This window comes from Tursiops truncatus, chromosome X (assembly GCF_011762595.2).
Source record: "Tursiops truncatus isolate mTurTru1 chromosome X, mTurTru1.mat.Y, whole genome shotgun sequence".
NCBI classification, from domain to species: domain Eukaryota; kingdom Metazoa; phylum Chordata; class Mammalia; order Artiodactyla; family Delphinidae; genus Tursiops; species Tursiops truncatus.
In genome coordinates, this window is record NC_047055.1 from 43,568,690 (window position 1) to 43,590,459 (window position 21,770).

At 36.9% G+C, this 21,770-nt stretch overlaps 1 protein-coding gene across 5 annotated transcripts in view; it reads right to left on the minus strand.

The window, feature by feature from the left end:
• Positions 1-140: 140 nt before the first annotated feature.
• The window catches only part of CENPI (centromere protein I), a 47,919-nt gene continuing 26,289 nt past the window's right edge, over positions 141-21,770 (minus strand). For 4 of the 5 annotated variants that reach the window (XM_033849573.2, XM_019932249.3, XM_033849574.2 and 1 more), the window contains exons 13-21: positions 21,218-21,335; positions 21,069-21,133; positions 17,690-17,781; positions 14,662-14,797; positions 13,643-13,767; positions 12,583-12,631; positions 12,235-12,453; positions 5,838-5,879; positions 141-3,904 (exon numbers count right to left, since the gene is read on the minus strand). In XM_033849573.2, the coding sequence (XP_033705464.1) occupies positions 3,803-3,904; positions 5,838-5,879; positions 12,235-12,453; positions 12,583-12,631; positions 13,643-13,767; positions 14,662-14,797; positions 17,690-17,781; positions 21,069-21,133; positions 21,218-21,335 (948 nt within the window). In that variant the 3' untranslated portion in view covers positions 141-3,802. The other variant, XM_073799427.1, reaches the window with a different exon arrangement.

The following is a 21,770-nucleotide window of genomic DNA, read 5'->3' on the forward strand; positions in this document are numbered from 1 at the left end:
TTGTCTCATCTTATAAAGGCACTAATCCCATTAATGGGAGCGCCACCCTTACAATTGAATTACCTCCCAAAGGTCCCATCTCCAAACACCATCACATTGGGGGTTAGGGCTTCAACATATGAATCTGAGGGAAACAAACATTCAGTCCATAGCATCCATCTTTAATAGAAACAGATTTTTTTTACATGACAGAAACAGAGGCTCTCTATATTAAAAAACCTAATAATTTAAACAAAGTGAAAAGTAGTATCAACTGAAAAAAATCTTAAAAATATAATACTAATTTTAGAGAATATTTTTTCTTCTATCTAGTAAACCATTTTGTGATAAAAAATGTATCTGATATAAAGAGAATTTCTACTATGTTAATAAAAGTTATGTGAGGCACCATAGACTTATCTACTTTTCTTTCCAGATTGTCCCCCAAGACCAAAGGAGAAGTTATGATAAAAAGAAAAATAAAATGTTAGAAATCTAATAGCAGTGTTATTATTGAATATTAAGTCAATATTTAAAACATCAACAATTTTACACAAATACTGGGTAAACAAAGTGTTCTTTTTGTACAATTGGGAAAATAAACCACATTTTCTATTTCTTTTCTTTTCTAGGCATGTTTGGTACTGAAACAAAATAGCTATTCTTATTTAAATTTTGTTTTTCTTTGCCATGAAGATTCTTCAAAAAAGACTTTTCAAATAACTAGATTTGGCATACTTGCATAGCTGTATATCTAATCTTAAGTGGGTTAAAAAATTGATCAAGAGAAGAATATGGTCAAAAAGGTACCCAGGGAATCATTACTGAACAAAAAGGCAAACTAAAGGAGAAAATTTTTTTCTCCCAGAACATAAACTTAAGTTTAGAAAAGTTTCTTCCATGATCTGAAGATTGTTACTGGTTAAATTTCATAAAAACTAATCAAACCCCTTCTCACAATTTAAAGTTCTACATGATCTTAAGGATCAAAATACCATGTTCTGAAAAACAATATGGGAAGTTATTTGGAGTACAAACTTAAAAAAAAAGAGAGAATTCTCTAAATAGTTACCCATTGGGGAAGCTATCAGATTTACTTCAAAGCAGCTAAAGCTTCTTTTATCCAGGTATATAGGCTACATTCCACACCATTAAATAACCCTTCCGTTTTGAAACACTTTCTGTACTTGGCTTCCAGCATACCAGTCTCCTGATTTTTCTTTAAGCTCACTGGTGGGTCCTTCTCAGTCTTTTGCTGGTTCCTCCTCTACTTCTTAACATTGGCATACTCCAGGGCTCAGTCCTTTGCCATTTTCTTTTCAAGCTGTACTAAGTGATCTCATCCAATGTCATGGCTATTCAGTAAAGATTCCCAAATCAATTTTGTCAGTACCAAACTGTACCCTGAACTCTAGATTTGGATAGCCAACTGCCTATTTAGCATCTCCAACCTAACATGACTGAAAAAGAACTCGTGATTCCACATTCCTCCAAATCTGTTCCTCATCTCTCTGTTCCAGAATTCACCCAGCTACTGTTAAAAACCTAGGAGTCATCCTTTACTCCTCCCTTTCTCTCTCCTCATATCCAAGCTATCAGCAGATCCTATCTTCTTTACCTTTAGAGCTTGCGTCCAGTATCTAACTACCCCCCCCGCCCCCACTCTCCATCATCCACCACACTAGTCTAAGACTCTTGCCTGGAACACTGTAATAACCTAACTGGTCTCTCTGCTTTCACCCTTAATCCTCTTCAGTCTAACCTTCACACTGCAGTTCCATACAGGTAAGTAAAATGATGCCACTCCTCTGCTCTCAGTCCTTCTAATGGCTTCACATTACGTATCCATAACAGGCTATAAGGATCTTCATGAACTACTCTCTGGCTTTCTCCCCTATTTCTTTTCTTACCATGTTTCTCCCTTAATCACTATGGTGTAACCTTACTGGCCTCTGCTATTCCTCAAACATGCCAAGTAAGTTAACATTTTTAAGCCTTTTTACTTGCCTTTACCTCTTCCCGAATGCTCTTCCCCCCAATATTCACATGGTTCATACACTTATCTCATTAGGTCCTCTGCATTGGCCACCTCTTCAAACAGGCCTTCCCTAACCATCTTATCTAAAGTAGCAACCCCCTCAAATATGTATATCTCTTTATGTATAATTTGGTGGAAGGCAGAGTCTGATGATGAAGTCATTTTTCCCTAGTGGACTAAAGAATCTAGATCCTGAAAAATAAAATTAGCCACACTGAGGCTCTCTCTCCTTAGCCATGGATAGAAAGACAATCCAAGCACTCCCTAAGGATGGCAGTGTATTGGTGACGAGCATGGAAACTCAAGTGGAACCACTTGGCCTCTCTACCAATGAGGAAAGAATTTAGTCCCATACACTCAGTTTGTTTCTTTCTGTCCCTATTCCTTGCTTTTTCACCTGATATTGTACATTTGTTTACATCTGTATTATCTGTCTTCTCCAATGGAATGTAGTAAATTCCACAAAAGCAGATACTGTATAACCAGCACACAGAAGAATACATGGTATATGGTAAGCTCAATAAATATGTATTAAATCAAAAATGAATGAAAAAAAATGAATGAATAAATAGTATTTCTAGTTTGAACACCATCCAATAATATAGTTTAGGGTTCTGTTTTGCTTTAAAAGGAAAAAAGAGCCACAATGTGCACTTAAAAATAAAAATAGGGCTTCCCTGGTGGCACAGTGGTTGAGAGTCCACCTGCCGATGCAGGGGACACGGGTTCGTGCCCCGGTCCGGGAAGATCCCACATGCTGTGGAGCGGCTGGGCCCATGAGCCATGGCTGCTGAGCCTGTGGGTCCAGGGCCTGTGCTCCGCAACGGGAGAGGCTACAACAGTGAGAGGCCCGCGTACCACAAAAAAAATAAATAATAAATAAATAAATAATAAAATAAAAATAAATTCAGCTTGATTTCTTTCAAATGATACGAATTTTATTAAAAGAGGGACAGTTATTCAGTAGCGCTGAAGCAAAATTTTGTAGTCAATTTTCAGCAAGATACTCTAGCTATTATACAATTTTTTAAAAGCTTCAGAATTATTCCTGAAAATAGTTACAGTTAGTTAATTTGGACCTAAACACTAAAAAATGGGATATATACATACACATACATGTGCACACACACAAAATAGAGCAGTTTTGTGAAATCAAACTGGTATAAATAGGAATGTAGATTATCCCACAATCCTCTTCCCTTCCTTCTCTCATCAAACTGCTACCAGTGAAGGCCCAGAAATCTACCAACTACTTAGAGCCACCTTTTAGAGCTAGAAATGTATCCTCTTAACTTGGTGTTGGTGTGGTTGTTCACAATAAGAAAAATGGCAATATCCACAGAGGTTTTACAGAGGCAGCTGAGTATTTTGCATGAATATGTCTGTAGCTTAACTGCCACCACATATTATTTACCTGCTCTCTTCCATCAAAAATGCAGCTCATAGTCCACAAGAATGTGAAAAATCCCACCACATAACAGATATGTCTCTTTATGTATAATTTGGTGGAAGGCAGAGCCTGATGATGAAGTCATTTTTCACTAATGAGCTAAAGAATCTAGATCCTGAAAAATAAAATTAGCCACATTGAGGCTCTCCTGAGCCATGGATAGAAGGCAAGTCTAAGCACTCCCTGAGGATGGCAGTCTGTTGGTGAAATGAGTATGGAAACTCAAGTTGAGCTACTTGACCTCTCCAGCAACAAGGAAGGAATTTAGTCCCATATGCTCAGTTTGTTTCTGTCAACATTCATTTAATGTTGATCAGGTGGTTTATGCTCTCTGCTCAGGGGACAGAAGAACGATGAATACTGCTTCTTATGAAAAGTTTCAAGCCTTGTAACCCCTCTGAAAATAAATAGTCCAAATACCAGTTCCATTTCTTCCCCTGCAGGCACAAAAAAGGGAAAATTACTTATCAAATATTCCGTTTGCTTATTCTCTACCTCCTCTTCTTTGCCTAGGATAAGTTCCCAGCACCCTGGATGCACATACCAAGAGTTAGCTCGAGTGGCCAGGTTCGTAACTGAAACTCAGTCACTAAGTAACAGTCAAACCAGAGAGTACCCGAATTTTAAGGGCTAAATATTCCTTTTATTATACTGGCAAAAAAATTCAGCTGTTCAACTCTATGACATAAATCACAGCAAGATCCTTTTTGACCCACCTCCTAGAGAAATGGAAATAAAAACAAAAATAAACAAATGGGACCTAATGAAACTTCAAAGCTTTTGTACAGCAAAGGAAACCATAAACAAGACCAAAAGACAACCCTCAGAAAGGGAGAAAATATTTGCAAATGAAGCAACTGACAAAGGATTAATCTACAAAATTTAAAAGCAGCTCATGCAGCTCAATAACAAAAAAACAGACAACCCAATCCAAAAATGGGCAGAAGACCTAAATAGACATTTCTCCAAAGAAGATATACAGACTGCCAACAAACATATGAAAGAATGCTCAACATCCTTAATCATTAGAGAAATTCAAATCAAAACTACAATGAGATATCATCTCACACCAGTCAGAATGGCCATCATCAAAAAATCTAGAAACAATAAATGCTAGAGAGGGTGTGGAGAAAAGGGAACACTCTTGCACTGCTGGTGGGAATGTGAATTGGTACAGCCACTATGGAGAACAGTATGGAGGTTCCTTAAAAAACTACAAATAGAACTACCACATGACCCAGCAATCCCACTACTGGGCATATACCCTGAGAAAACCATAATTCAAAAAGACACATGCACCCCAATGTTCATTGTAGCACTCTTTACAATAACCAGGACATGGAAGCAACCTAAGTGTCCATCGACAGATGAATGGATAAAGAAGATGTGGCACATATATACAATGGAATATTACTCAGCCATAAGAAGAAACGAAATTGAGCTATTATTTGTAATGAGGTGGATAGACCTAGAGTCTGTCATACAGAGTGAAGTAACTCAGAAAGAGAAAGACAAATACTGTATGATAACACATATATATGGAATTTAAGAAAAAAAATGTCATGAAGAACCTAGGAGTAAGACAGGAATAAAGACACAGACCTACTAGAGAATGGACTTGAGGATATGGGGAGGGGGAAGGGTAAGCTGTGACAAAGCGAGAGAGAGGCATGGACATATATAAACTACCAAACGCAAGGTAGATAGCTAGTGGGAAGCAGCCGCATAGCACAGGGAGATCAGCTCCATGCTTTGTGGCCACCTGGAGGGGTGGGATAGGGAGGGTGGGAGGGAGGGAGACGCAAAAGGGAAGAGATATGGGAACATATGTATATGTATAACTGATTCACTTTGTTATAAAGCAGAAACTAACACACCATTGTAAAGCAATTATACTCCAATAAAAAAAAATTCAGCTGTTCAAATGAACAAGTACTGTGAAATGGAAATGGGTCATCATTCCTGCACTCTAGGAATTTAACATCTAAAACAGACAACACAGACATTATTATATTACTTCCTATATTAAATATGTACACAGCAGAGTTTCTATATTGAGACAATTGTGCTTGGCTTTGTTAAATAAGACGCATTACAGTGACACTTTGACTATATGCAAGTGTATTATAAAATAAGATGATGCACAGACACAACAGCAAGAGTCAAACTATGAATAGTTTTATCTATGTAGACGGTATGTGCCAACGAAGTCACATAAAAGTCACTGGAATTAATTCAGGAGGCAAACACTTCACTTTGACCTTGTCTAGGCATCAGACTTGGGATTTGGGAAAAAGTAAAGGTATAAATTCTTCTAATGAAATGAAGCTTTATGAAATCCCTGAACATGATGAAAATAAATTTACTTACCCGAATAGAGCTCAAATTTACTTTCCTTTCTTTTGGCCATTCCTTTCAAAACAAAAACAAAAACAAAAAAGAAAACGGAGAGAAATGGGGATGAAAATATTTGGTTAGCAAAAATTACCAGAAAATTAAGATGGCTCTTCACTATCTGATTCATTTGCTATGTTCTATTCCTACCAACACTCTTGGATTCCTTTTGAATAAGCACCCACTATAACCTTCCATATTTCTCCCTAGAAGCACAAACAGAAAAAAAAAATCACAGTGGATAAAGTGAGCACCATTTTGCTAATATTTGGCTTCATTTTTTAAAATTCTGTACTCAGCCACTGGGGTGGAGATGGAAGGTGGGCTTTTTCTGAGGAATATGAGTACCTGAATTGAGTTTTGAAGGATGAGGATGAAGTCTGGTGAGGTAGTCTGGGTACCCAGTAGATTCTATGAATTTGTAATTCTTTATAATATCTCAGAGCTATGTGAGCTAGCTAGTTATTCCCCGGCTTTAACTATCACCTACTGTACTTCATTGAAGAGCCATCAATTCTAACAAATTTTTATGTATCACTAAGAAAAAACTCTGCCTGTTAAACTACACATAACACAATGCATTTTTAACACTTAGAAGTTTTTATTTTATAATGATTGAAAGAGTTTTAGATGTAGGCAGATTTTGATCATATATCATTTTTACAAACATGAAATGGTAAATATAAACAAAATTAAGTGATGAAAGTATTTCTAAAACTTCACATTCAGAGTCCAACTCTTCTGAATTACTTTTCTACTCAAGGGTTGTGGATATCTATGTTTTTTCACACAATATCATCCTCTGTGCCAGAGTATCGATTATGTAGCATTTCTTAAAGGGACTAATAAAGGCTATGGTGCTTGGGTCCCAACTGCATAAATCTAACCTACTTTTGGCCCTTGCTTCAAGGAAAGTCCATAACATGTATGGTTCACCACTTCCCTCCCTTCTTCCTCCAAGTCATTTGGTTTTGAGAGCTTAAAACAGTGCTCCAGCATCGTCTCCTATCTTTCCCCCATGCTGCTGACATCCAATCTGCAAGGTCTGATTCTGGCAATCTGCCTGCACACACTCAAAAACAGCAAATGACAACTATATCATGATTGCTGCCTGGCTGACATCAATCACAAGATGCATCTTGATCTCTGAGAAGTTATAAAAAGTGAAAAAAAATGTGTGTTTTTGGAACTGATGAAGTATAGTCCATGCTGATGAATTCCATATTGATTCCTCTCATTCCAACCACTCTCTTGAGTTCTAAGCCCCTATTTCAAACTGCCTACTTACACTTCTTCTTGGATATCTAACAGGCATCTCAAACTTAAGTACGTCAAAACGAAACTTCATTCTCAACTTGTCCTCTGCAAAAAACAAAATAACCTATCCTGTTCTTCTATCAGTATTCCTCTTATTAATAAATGGAACCACCATCAACCCACTTGCTCGATTCAAAAAACTCAAAAGTCCTTTCCTTTTTCTCATTCCCACTTCTGATCAAGCCATCAGGCCCTGTCTACTCTATCTCTGCAGTATATCTCCAATCAGTCCACTTCTATGCATCTTCACTACCACCACTTGCATACAAATCACTATCAATCTATTTTGTCTACACCAAGAGCCTCCTAATTGGTGCCTCTGCTTCCACTCAGGCCTCCTCTTATAACTCTATCCTCCACCAAAAAGCCAAAGTGATCTCCACTAAATGTCAACTCAGACCATACTACAACCCTGCTTAAAAATATTTCACAAAAGACCCTGAATAGCCAAAGCAGTCTTGAGGGAAAAAAAGGGATCTAGAGGAATCAGACTCCCTGACTTCAGACTATACTATAAAGCTACAGTAAACAAGACAATATGGTACTGGCACAAAAACAAAAACATAGATCAATGGAACAAGATAGAAAGCCCAGAGTTAAACCCATGCACCTATGGTCAACTAATCTATGACAAAAGAGGCAAGGATATACAATGGAGAAAAGACAGTCTCTTCAATAAGTGGTGCTGGGAAAACTGGACAGCTACATGTAAAAGAATGAAATTAGAACACTCCCCAACACCATACACAAAAATAAACTCAAAATGGATTAAAGACCTAAATATAAGACCAGACACATAAAACTCTTAGAGGAAAACATAGGAAGAACACTCTTTGACATAAATCACAGTAAGATCTTTTTTGATCCACCTCCTAGAGTAATGGAAATAAAAACAAAAATAAACAAATGGGACCTAATGAAACTTCAAAGCTTTTGCACAGCAAAGGAAACCATAAACAAGACAGAAAGACAACCCTCAGAATGGGAGAAAATATTTGCAAATGAAGCAACTGACAAAGGATTAATCTCCAAAATATATAAATAGCTCATGCAGCTCAATATTAAAAAAACAAACAACCCAATCCAAAAATGTGCAGAAGACCTAAATAGACATTTCTCCAAAGAAGATATACAGATAGCCAACAAACACATGAAAGAATGCTCAACATCATTAATCATTAGAGAAATGCAAATCAAAACTACAATCATCTCACACTGGTCAGAATGGCCATCATCAAAAAATCTAGAAACAATAAATGCTGGAGAGGGTGTGGAGAAAAGGGAACACTCTTGCACTGCTGGTGAGAATGTAAATTGATACAGCCACTATGGAGAACAGTATGGAGGTTCCTTAAAAAACTACAAATAGAACTACCATACGACCCAGCAATCCCACTACTGGGCATATACCCTGAGAAAACCATAATTCAAAAAGAGTCATGTACCAAAATGTTCATTGCAGCTCTGTTTACAATAGCCAGGAGATGGAAGCAACCTAAGTGTCCATCATCGCATGAATGGATAAAGAAGATGTGGCACATGTATACAATGGAATATTACTCAGCCATAAAAAGAAACGAAATTGAGTTATTTGTAGTGAGGTGGATGGACCTAGATCTGTCATACAGAGTGAAGTAAGTCAGAAAGAGAGAAACAAACACCGTACGCTAACACATATATATGGAATCTAAGGAAAAAAAAAGGTCATTAAGAACCTAGGGGTAAGACGGGAATAAAGACACAGACCTACTAGAGAATGGACTTCAGGATGGCGGGGAGGGGTAAGCTGTGACAGGGTGGGAGAGTGGCATGGACATATATACACTACTGGGCGTGAGGTGGATAGCTGGTGGGAGGCAGCCATGTGGCGCAGGGAGATCAGCTCGGTGCTTTGTGACCTCCTGGGGGGGGTGGGATAGGGAAGGTGGGAGGGAGGGAGACACAGGAGGGAGGAGATATGGGAACGTATGTATATGTATGGCTGATTCACTTTGTTATAAAGCAGAAACTAACACACCATTGTGAAGCAATTATACTCCAATAAAGATGTTAAAAATAAATAAATTTTAAAAAAAAGAATTAAACAACAACCAAAAAAGAAATAAAAAGTATTATCAAAACAACAAGGTCCTACTGTATAGCACAGGAAACTATATTCAATATCTTGTAATAAACCATAATGGAAAAGACATTTTTATTTCAAAAAAGTTATCAAGAAATTACATAAAAGCCCATGACCAGATGGCTTCATGGGTAAAATTTACCAAATATTTAAAGAAGAATTAATGCCAATCCTTCACAAACTCTTCCAAAGAACAGGAGAGAGAATACTTCCTAACTTATTTTTTGAGGCCAGAATTAACCTGAAACCAAAACCAGACAGACATCATGAGGAGAAACCAATATCCCTTATCTTCCACAATCTACTGAGAGACCAAATCTGCAGGAAATTATGCTAGGTGAAATAAGCCAAACACAGAAGGGCAAATACTATAAGATACCACTTATATGATGAATCTGAAATAATCAAACTCATAGAAGCAGAGAGTATACTGGTCATTGCCAGGGGCTGGGGGGAGAAGGAAATGAGGAGGCATTAAAAAAAAGCACAAGCGATAAAAGAAAAAAGTAATAAATAGAGTTCATCAAAACTTAAACTTTTGTGCTTCAAAAGATACCAACCAAAAAATGAAAAGAAACCCCAAAGAATAGGGGAAAACTTTGCAAATCATATATCTGATAAGCAACTTGAATCTACAATATAGACATGAGTCTTATAAGCCATTAAGACAAATAACCTAATTTAAAAAGGGGCAAAGGGCTGTTGGTGGGAATGTAAATTGATACAGCCACTATGGAGGTTCCTTAAAATAGATAGTTCTAAAAACAGAACTACCATATGACCCAGCAATCCCCCTACTGGGCATATACCCTGAGAAAACCATAATTCAAAAAGAGACATGTACCACAATGTTCATTGCAGCACTATTTACAATAGCCAAGACATGGAAGCAACCTAAGTGTCCATCGACCAATGAATGGATAAAGAAGATGTGGCACATATATACAATGGAATATTACTCGGCCATAAAAAGAAACAAAATTGAGTTATTTGTAGTGAGGTGGATGGACCTAAAGGCTGTCATACAGAGTGAAGTAAGTCAGAAAGAGAAAAACAAATACCGTATGCTAACACATATATATGGAATCTAAAAAAAAAAATAGTTCTGAAGAACCTAGGGGCAGGACAGGAATAAAGACAGACATTGATTGACATGTATACACTGATGTGTATAAAATTGATGACTAATAATGACCTGCTGTATAAAAAAATAAATAAAATTCAAAAATTCAAAAAAAAGAAAAAAAAATACGCAGACATAGAGAATGGACTTGAGGACATGGGGAAGGGGAAGGAGGGTAAGCTGGGACAAAGTGAGAGAGTGGCATGGACATATATACACTACCAAATGTAAAATAGATAGCTAGTGGGAAGCAGCTGCATAGCACAGGGAGATCAGCTCAGTACTTTGTGACCGCCTGGAGGGGTGGGATAGGGAGGGTGGGAGGGAGACGCAAGAGGGAGGAGATATGGGGATGTATGTATGTGTATAGCTGATTCACTTTGTTACACAGCAGAAACTAACATGCCATTGTATAGCAGTTATACTCCAATAAACATGTTTAAAAAAAAAAAAGCAGATCCTGGATATCACCCCAGTTAGTAAATCAAAATGTCAGGCTGGAAGCAATCAAGGATGTATACTTTGGAAAAGCAGCCCGGGTACTTCTGCTGCTGAGTCAGGGTAGAATCCCTGCTCAAGCCCTATAATTCTGCTTAAATTCCTCAAACATAGCATGCTCTAACATAGGGGTCCACAAACCACATCCAGTCCAATGCCTGTTTTTGTAAATAAACTGTTATGGAACACAACTATGCCCGTTTATTTACTCATTGTCTATAGCCACTTTCACGCTACAACAGCAAGGTTGAGTAATCTTAACAGAGACCATGTGGCCTGCAAAGCCTGAAATATTTACAGTCTGGCCGCACACAGAAAAAGTTTGCTGTCCCCTGTTCTAGCTTTACACTTTTCCTCAAATACTGCTCCTGTCTTGACAAGCTCATACTCATCCTTTAAAACTCCAATTAGCATCACTTCTGTAAAGCCTGAACTGGCTCTACAGAAGCCCCCCTGTATATTTTTTCATCATTCTCTGTACTTTCCCTATATTACTCATCATTCTTTATTGTAAGATGTCTGTTTAATGACTGCCTCCCTGACTAGATTCCAAGCTCTACAAGGGCAGTACTCAGATGTGTCTTGTTCACCACAGTGCCTGGTTCTTACATGAATATATTAAACATTTACTCAATGAATATCTCCCCCGTTCTATACACTTTTTCATTTTGTTAGATTTCTCAATGTTCCAGTCTGTTCAGGGAATTCTGAATCCAGATTCTAACAGTGTATTTGTAATCCCATCCTGTTGTGTCATCCACACATATGATATGCACACCATTTGAGTTCTCTGAGTCACTGATAATGTTGAAAATGACAAGGCTGGTGTAAAGTCCTGAGAAGACCTCCTTGCTTACATACTGATATCAACCCATTAAATCAGCAGTCTTTGGCTAAGACTCCAACTCTAATTATAACATCATCTAGCCTACATTTTCCATCTTGCCTAGAAGGATTTTACTAAAGCTTCAACTTCTCTGTACCCTTTTCTTACCTGGCACCACCTCTACGCAGGTAGAACTGAACTAATATTCACTAATTCTCACAATTGTATCTCTTCTCACTTCACCTAACTGTATTGCAGTAATGTTCACAAATTTGTCTCTGCCACAAGCCCAAGCTCTTTGTGGGTAGAAACTAATTACTTAACTTTGAATCCCCAGAGCCTAGCACAATGCCCAAAAGTTAGCTGATACTCAAAAAGTATGACTGAACACGTCTTGCAATTCAGACACGCTAAATTTATGGTGTTTCCTATTTCTGCCATCATAGTATTCCTATAGAAAATCTAAAAATCATTTAAATACTCTTACCTGTAGCAGAAAGAAAACAGCATAACCCAAAAGAGCAGGATGATGGACTAAATTTAAACTGTTTTTGTACTCTGCTACTGAAGCTTTTTCTAAGACTTTGGGGTCAATATATAATCCTTTCTGGAAGGGTTTGGATGTCCACAGGCAACCAACCGTGGCTGTCAAATAGTGATTAAATTCTTGATAGGTCTTGCTGCTGAAGCTGAACTCTGATTTTGTCTATTGGGAAAGAAAAAAAATTGTCATCATCACCTATTCTCCCTTTCCTTCTTATTCCCAACAGATCATATATCTCTACACTCAATTTTTAAACAATGGTGATTTAAAACAGAGATTCATCATCCATACCTTTTGTACCAACTCATTTTTCTTTGCAGCAGTCAAATTTTTACGATACCTAAAGACAGAGCAAAGAGAACTTTTACCATTAAATGCCTTTGATATGTAAACATAAACAAAAGTTTACATTTTAAATGTAAATATATGCACATACACAAATATCCAGCTGTCTATTTAAGTTTTTTTTCCTTTTGTGGTACATTTTCCTCAAAGAATAAAAATTAATAGAGGCTCAAATATTGAGTTGTACATTTAGGATAAGTACTTGTAAATTTAAGATATGCATTTAAGATATGATTCTAAATTATACTTCAGTAAAAAAGGAAATGCTTTTAATGTTTCACTGTTAAAAATTAATAGAGGCTCAAAAGCAGTCACTGATACAAAACATATTACAAAACGTATTTTCCTAATGTGGAAAAAAAGGTGCAGTAGAAAGGATAAAGGGAAAACTTAGAGATGTAATCTTTTCTTGCCTGAGAACTATTCTAAGTAGCTTTTCAACATTTTAACCTTGGCATAGTCTTATAAGTTATGCCAAAAGGGTCTACACTTATGGGCTAAAAAGAGCAATTTCAGTCCATAAGTGAAAAAATTAGAAGAGATCAGAAATAATACTTACAGTTTCATATAATTGGTAATAGCTCCCCTTATCTCCCAGAAAAATGTTCTTTTTACCAGAGAAGCTATGTAGACTTAAACCAGTTGTCAGTAAATGACTAATTATTCTTTGAGACACAGCAGTGAGAATTAACAATGCCGAGTGCAACGGTACCACTGCACAAAAGATCCTTAACTGTGAATCCTTTTAATCCATATCCCCTCACAGTGACATTTTAAAAACATAGTTAAAATAGTCCCATGTTGGAAGGTCATTCCCTAAAGAAAGCCATGTTTCCTTTTTCCAAAGGTCCTGGCAGAAAATGGATAACAATATTATTGTATTTTATATTTCACTGTATTATGTACAATAAACTTATTGTAGTATATTCATAAATTATTGTATAGCTGGAAAATGAAGATGGAATTATGATGTATTAATTCATAAAATGGTAAAAAGGCTTTGTACCTGTCCATAATGTAACAGAGCTGGTTCAGGATACTGGAATCCAGGCTGAGGAGTGCAGGATAGAAGACCCCAGGAGGAAACAACACCACCAATGGAAGGTTATAATTTATATATATGTCACACACCTTTTGGGAAGAATGACAACACCAGTATATAAATTATTCCTCAGAACTCCTCAACCAACTTCACTCAAAGAATCACCACTAGAGAATAAGCAATAATATAACATCAGGTTTGGGCCTGCCTGATTCATAAATAGAATACGTAGCCACAACCTGCTTAAAAATGTACCTCACCAAACAGCAACCTTACAAGAGAGGATTATTTCTGCAAGGTAGTTATTAAACTCTTTTATTTTTTTCTGGGGAGAGATCTTAGAGTTAGGGAGAAAGGGGAAGGGAGCATTTCTTTCTTCTTAAGTCCTATAAATACTGAATTATCATATTAGTTAGCTGTCAACCTGGAAAACAAAGGAGCATGCTTCCAAGCAAATATAACACAAGACAACTAAGTATCAATGAAGGGAAGAAGCCAGGAAAACTGAGATTAGTGGGTACTTCCTGTATAATAGTTCTGTCTAGGTTGAATACTATAAAACAATAGAAGAGGACCAGAATCATAGGTACTGGGAGAAATAAGGCAGTTGAAAGGTGGGGGGTGGAGAGCTAAAGAAATAAAAGGTATTTTTGTTTTTTTACCAGGGGTTGGAAATGTACAATGGATGAGAAAAAAGTGATACTAAAGACAGACTTCTGTCTAGGGCCAGCATTATTCAGGGGAACGTCTATTAAAGTGGTACCTGGACTTCAAAAAAAGCTTTTGCTTTTTCCCCTTTGTTTTATGCATGTTAACTATTCAGGCCAGAATACAATCATTAACTTCAAAATACATAGCTTATCTCAAGTATGCTAATAAGGTCATAGCCCAACTTAATAGTTGTGCATAAAATTTAAACAATAGACTAGTAAAGCAGACAGCCATCACAAAAATCAAAGTAGCGAAAATGGGATGTGTACTACCTTCTCATAGAAATCCAAAATAAAGTGCAGCAAGAAGGTACTGTTGTTTTCCAAGCGCATTGCAGTAGTGGACAGCCACCCTACATAGTGAATCAGTTTAGACACAGAATTCATGGATCCCCCTAAAGTTGTCTCTCTGCAATAAGAAACCAAGATCCATATTAGCAAAACTCCTCACATTTTCCAAGCTAAAGCTGGATTAAATATACAGCAGAAAGTCGGTGGGAATTTCAGAAAACGATCAGTGCTCCAATGTATAATTCACATTTTTTTTAACTGCAGTGATTAATCATAAAACTATACAGCCCTCTAGGGAACCATTAAGATCAATTCATAGAACATCCCTGAGCAACCATTCTACTAGTAAATACCAGAGAAAGAAAGGATTAAGCTCCAGACTTTAGATAATATCACCAATGTGCAGGGACCATAGCAGTCAGCAAATTAGTTTCTAAGTACACAAATCCAAACCGAGTTTTGCCTAAATTCCTGAACTAAAATGCTGTTAAAAATATTTTCACTTTAATTTAACTGGAATTCAATTCTAAAACTGAATGAGTAAAATTTTTGGCATCTTTTATTCTAGTAAAAACCAGATCTAGATATTTTATATTCTTCCCAAATCAGTGAACCATGTCTCTTTAAATTACACATGGGTATAACTGGTTCAATCCATCCATCTCCCCACCCCTCTCCTTCAATCCACTGTTGAGTGGATTAGGAAAAGACTGGGAAATGTGATTTCATAGCTTTAACCTCAGATCTAGGTAGCCAACAACAGTTATGCACAAGGAAAAAGGAATAGCATATATATAGTCTTAAAGCCTGAGATGATGATAACTCTACCATTACCCACCACCATGATGATTCTGTGCCAGAGCAAGCAGGGAAAGATTAAGAGACGGTTCAAATAGGTGGGCATACATACAGTCAGCCCATCACTTGCAAAACTGTACTTTATGATTTCTGGCAGCATCTGACAAATATGTCTGAAATAATTTGTACAATGATGATTGCTCAGGTAGCATCTTTGAAAGTGTTTCTCCACAGGACACTACTGGCATTTTGGATGACACAATTCACCATTCAGGACTGCCTCCTACTCCCCACCCACTACAGAACGTTTAGCACCTCTGGCTCCTACCTACTAAAAGATGCTAGCACCCTCTTCCCAGTCACTGTGCCAACCAAAAATGCCCCCTGGAGAGCCACTGCTGAGAATGGTTTCCCACCCTTCTCTCCTTGTGATCTACAACTACAATTTACTCCCTCTTTGCCAGTCATATGGCATATTGTCATACGATGGAGACATAGCATTACACTCATATCTCCAAGACAGAAAAATTATTGAGAACTTAACAGCTATATTATATAATGCCAAGTAGTATTATGACAAGCAAAGTTACCTACAATTATGTCCAATTATTTGTTTTAAGAATTTTAGAAAGCAGAGCCCCTTTGTAAATGCCCTCTCAAAATTTATGACACTAATTAAAAAGGATCCTAGGATTTTTATAAAGAAAATATATAAATTATAAAGCACCTGTATTAGGGTGCCTAAGACTTACATTGCAAATTGGCCAAAGATTATAAATGCAAACATACTATTCTTAATAGAATTGAGGTGTTTGAAGAGGTTAACTATTCAAACGGAATTTCTTTATGATAGTGGTTCACAAACTTTAGCTTGCACCAAAATTTTGGAAGCATTTGTTAAAACACAGATTACTGGGCTCTACCTCCAGAGTGTACTTCAGTAGGTCTAGGGTAGTACCTGAGAATTTGTATCTCTACAGGACCCCCGGTGATGCTGATGCTGCTGGTTCAGGGACCACACTTTGAGAAGCACTGCTTTACAAGATACTTTCACTACGCACTAATGCTCCATTTCCTTCTAAAAGTGATCAGACATACACGATATATGGAAGCACTGCAATAATGAATATGAAGAATTAAAAAGTTTCCAGGCAACTCCCAAGAAGCTTCTATTCTCCTAACAAAGTAGGAGATAACTATAAGGAAAAGAACATATAGAAAAATAGATCTGGGCTAATCTAACTAAGCCAACCACCAGCTACTTGCAGTTGGAGCTAAGGGATCCTTATCTTATAAAGTAAGAATGTGACTGATAATACAGGGAATCTGAACATCCATTAGATATTTGAACATATTAAGAACTATTAATTTTTAGGTGTTATACTGGTATCATTTTTCAACAGCTGAAATGATGTCTGGGTTTTGCTTAAAAAATATCTAGTACAAAGGAGGAGGAAAGTGAGGGGTGTTATAGATGAAAAAAAGTTAACCATGAGTTGATAACTGTTGAAGCCGGGTGATGCGTACATAAGGGTAACAATTGTACTATTTTCTCTACTTTTGAATATGTTTGTAATTTTCTATAATATAAAAAAAATTAATGTTAAAAAAGAATACAGGAGAAGCAAAAGACTCTAGGTAGAAAGAGTCAAAAAAAACCTGATCAGGCAGTTCCTTGAAATTCAGTCAGGCTTTTACTTTCACTTTGAGGTTTCACATTTAACAGTAATGAACATAATGGAAATTCAGGGCTCTTTTTTAATTACGAAGTGAAAATAAATTAACATATATAAGCAAAATACATCAGAGGAACATAAAAAAAAATCTGTACAGCAAAATTACAGATCTTCCTAGCCATCATCAAAATTGACTTCACATATAAGCAAGAATACATTTTATAAAATGAGCTAAACTGAATGGAAGTCAAAGTTGCAAGTTCTAACATCAGCTGGCCATTGTTTTGCTATATTAACTCTTGCAAGTGACTCAGAGGCTTGGGGGTTGCTTTCTGACTTATAGAATAAAACTTGAAGAATTAACTTTCCTCACAGGATTGTAGGGAAGAGTGAAAAGTAACAAAAAACATTTTTTTTTAGAAAAGTACAATTAAGCATTTACATGAAGCAATTAGGTTTTATGCCACACTATTAAACTCCATATGCAAACAGTTTTGTAGAGATCAACTCTTAAGGAGGGTTGTAAGATAACTCACAGAGGACTGTTCACAGATTTCACGTGGATGTCCATAGAAAGCCACAACAGCCAATTCTGCAGTAGCTCTTTCAGACACTGAAGAACACTACACTGTGGACACAAAACAAAAAAAATCATCAGACATACCATAGTGCTGAGAACTAACAGACTAAACCAGAGGCCTAGAGGTGGAAGGGACTGTGGAGATAACCACATCCAATTCAGAACCCAATAGCTGCTTCTCCAACCTAATCGGTCACCAAGAGACAGATTAATGCAAGTACAAGTTTATTTTACCATTTTCTCTACAAGCCTGCCCCCATCTTATCAGTGAGGAACAGACTCTTGTTTCTTTAAATTATATTCATTCATAACATATATTACATCACCCACCCCTTATTATTTCCCCTCAGAGATCCTTTGAAGCTGCTACAGATAGGAGTTTCCCACCCTTTTCGCCTTGTGTCTACAACTGCAATTTACTCTTTTTGTTGGTCATAAAATTTATCTTCTGTGATTGTGGAAAACAAACAATCCTATAGTTTTTCCTTTGTCAGGCCTTGCCTTGATTTCCCAGGGACTCATTCACATACAAAAAATATAGTCTTGAAATAAGTGTGCCTGGAACACTTATAAGGATAAATCATAATATCTATAAATTTGAAAGCAATCCATACCATCCCAAAACCTAACACAGGAAACCTTTCTTAAATATCCTTAATAAATGATGGTCTAGATACTATTTATATTTGAGTATCTCCAGTGATAAAATGCTTACTGCTACCTCATAGCACAGTTCAATTAATATTTTTTTAGGGACTTCCCTGGTGGCGCAGTGCTTAAGAATCCACCTGCCAATGCAGGGGACACGGGTTCGATCCCTGGTCCAGGAAGATCCCACATGCTGCAGGGCAACTAAGCCCGTGCGCCACAACTATGGAGCCTGCGCTCTAGAGCCCGCGAACCACAACTACTGAGCCCACGTGCTGCAACTACTGAAGCCTGCACGCCTAGAGCCCATGCTCAACAAGAGAAGCCACTGCAATGAGAAGCCCGCGCACCACAATGAAGAGTAGCCCCAGCTCGCCGCAACTAGAGAAAGCCCATGTGCAGCAACGAAGACCCCAACACAGCCAAAAATAGATAAATACATAAATTAATTAAGAAACATATATTTTTTTAGAAAGTGACACCTCACATTCAGGTTATAAATATGTTCAAGTTGAAAGCAACCTTGGAATCACCTAAAACAATCCTCTATTTTGGTATCAATTTAACACTTGAAAAGATATTCGATATTACTATGACATATTCAGAAAATCTCCACTCACCTACTCTACCCCATCCAGCCTCCACATTAAAGGAAGGCATGAGATTCTTACGTTTATGAGAAGGGGGCATGGGCTTAAAACAAAAATGGTTGAGAAGCACAGCTCTACACTCCTAAGTTATGGTCTCCAACTTCATCTGGGCCCTTAATGAAGCTCAATAATCCTTTTTACTATATTTCTCTTCAATTAGCTGTCTCTCGCTCCCATTCTTTTTAATGGCTAAGCACATAACACCATCTTGAAGCCCCCTACTCAATTCTGTCCTCTACAATGCACTTCCTATTTTGAGAAATTTAACATTTTTAGGCACAAGTATTTCAATTTCTTGCTCTTTTTTCAAACTGTACAAATGTATCTATATGTCCACCTATCTCTACATCCTCATCCCCAATCTTAGAGAATAAGTAGTACCTCCCAACCTCTTACCAACCATTCAATCAAAGTCCTCTACCTAGTCTTAAACCAATACCTTCATGCTTTTTCTGAAACCCTGCCACTGTCAATTATCCCTCATCTTTCCCCCATTTTCAACCTCTCTCTCTTCTCATCTGGCTCCTTGCATCCTATCTATAAACATGTGCAGGTTTTTCTCACTCTGGGGACAAAGAAAATTACAACCTTCCCTTGATTCAAAGTCCCACTACAGCTCTCTCTCTCTCTCTCTACCTCTTCTTTTTAGCCAAACTTTTGGAAACACAGTCAATACTCATTGTCTTGTCTTCATTTCTCATCAACTCCTCAACCTCCACAATTTGGTTTTTACCCCCACACTCCACTGAACCTGCTCACAAAGGTAGCCAAGACCTCTGTATTATCAATTCCAAAAGAAACTTTTTTTTGGTCCACATCTTTCTGGACCCTCTTGGGATATGTAGCAACATTATCCCTTCACTCCTTCTTGATAGCCTGTATTCTCTCTGTTTCTTTGGCACTACTGTTCTCCTGGTTCTTTTCATACCTCTTGAAAAGGTTCCTTCATAGACACCTCCTTTTCAGTGAGAATTAAACAGTGAGCATTCCCCTGATTTCTGTCTTTGGCCTTCTGTCTGTTTCCCTTCCTCTCCCCACCCCCCACTCTCAAATATAAATATATGCATGTGTGTATAAATGTATATATACTTATTAGGCTGGAACATATGAAACTGCCAATTGTCAAACATCTTTGACTTATTAGGTTAAACCTATTCATATGGTTTAACCTAATATTTACAGATAAATAGCGCTCTAGATTGGTAGAATAAGAGAAGAAATAAAGAATAACTGAATTAGAAGATCGGAAGAGAATCACAGAAAGTTGCAAAATGAAGTCTCTGAAAATGTGTTATCTGGGAGAAGCAGTGGGTATTGTCATGTGAATGACATGACATGGTAAGGTACAAAGTTACAAATAATATAAATAAAACTTGAATCCAAGTTAATGTGATAGGTAATTATAAAGTACCAGTTGATTATGACAAACACTAACCAGGACAATATATTTTTCCTGTAAATGTGGCAAACAGTAAGTGATTTAAGGTGAAAAAAAGAAACATTAATTATATTGTCACTCTTTTAGAAAAGGAATAACCATTCTATAAAAAAGTGGCTCTCAAACTTAGTCCTGGAAGCCACAGTGGGTTTTTTTTGGAGCACACCGCAAAATAGTAACAACTTTTAATTTTATTATATAAGGTTAAAACAATTTTATTAGCAGAAAATGACTATATTATAACACATAGTGGGTGCTCAATACACATTTGAGAAATGAATAAGTGTATCTACAAAATTATCAACCACAACAATCAAACTAAGTATGCTTAAGTTATTTCCCAGTTTGTTTTTATTAATACTCATTTGCCACCTGTTCATTCACTTTGTCATCTGTTACAGTTCAGGAAAATTACATGTAACAAAACCTTAAAAACAGAAGATTCTACACATTAACTTTGATTTGAATGATGCAGGACCTCAAGTCCAGGTCCAAGCAACTCCTGTTACAAAACACTGCTATAGTGTGGGTTTAAAACTGTGTACCACCAGCCACAGACTAATATTTCCTATTGAATCTAAGCAAGACAATTTTTTTACCTTGAAATAAATAGTTGATGTAAAGAAGAGCCGTGACAGATGGTCAAAAAGAAGTGGTTTCACCTCTAAAAGTAATAAAAAAAAATTATTCAATCCTTTTAATTAATATTACATTAAATTAAATGACTCCAAATTTTCGCGATACATACCAGAGAAGCTACTAAAAGGAATCCAGCTCACAAGTTGAAGGAACTGTGATCGACAACAGAGGCCATCCCAGAGAGGAAGGCTCTTATACAGGAATGCTTCACAGGAATAAAACCCCTCCTGTAACACAAGTTGATAGTAAAACCTTGCATGGAACTCTTCAGTTGTAATTACTCTTGAAACAACCAGTTTACTTTGTGCTATAGTTGTTTTACCCTTAGACTAATGTTTTTTGTCATAAATATAATTAAAAGCCTTGGATTAGGTGCCAGACTTTCTCATAAAAAGGATCAGATGATTAATATTACCATCTTTATCAACATAGTTGATAACATAGTTTTCAAACACCATAAAACTTTACCAATTGGAAAGAAGGTAAGAAGTCAAGTTATGGAATATTTTTAAAGATAAATGAAATTGTATTATTTTGGAGTACATGATAGTCAATAGAGTGTATACAATGTTGTATAATAAGGCTGGAATTTCATTAGGGGCCATAGACCAAACCCAAACTCTGGGCAGCACCATCTGGAGAGGCCTGAACGTCTAGGCTGC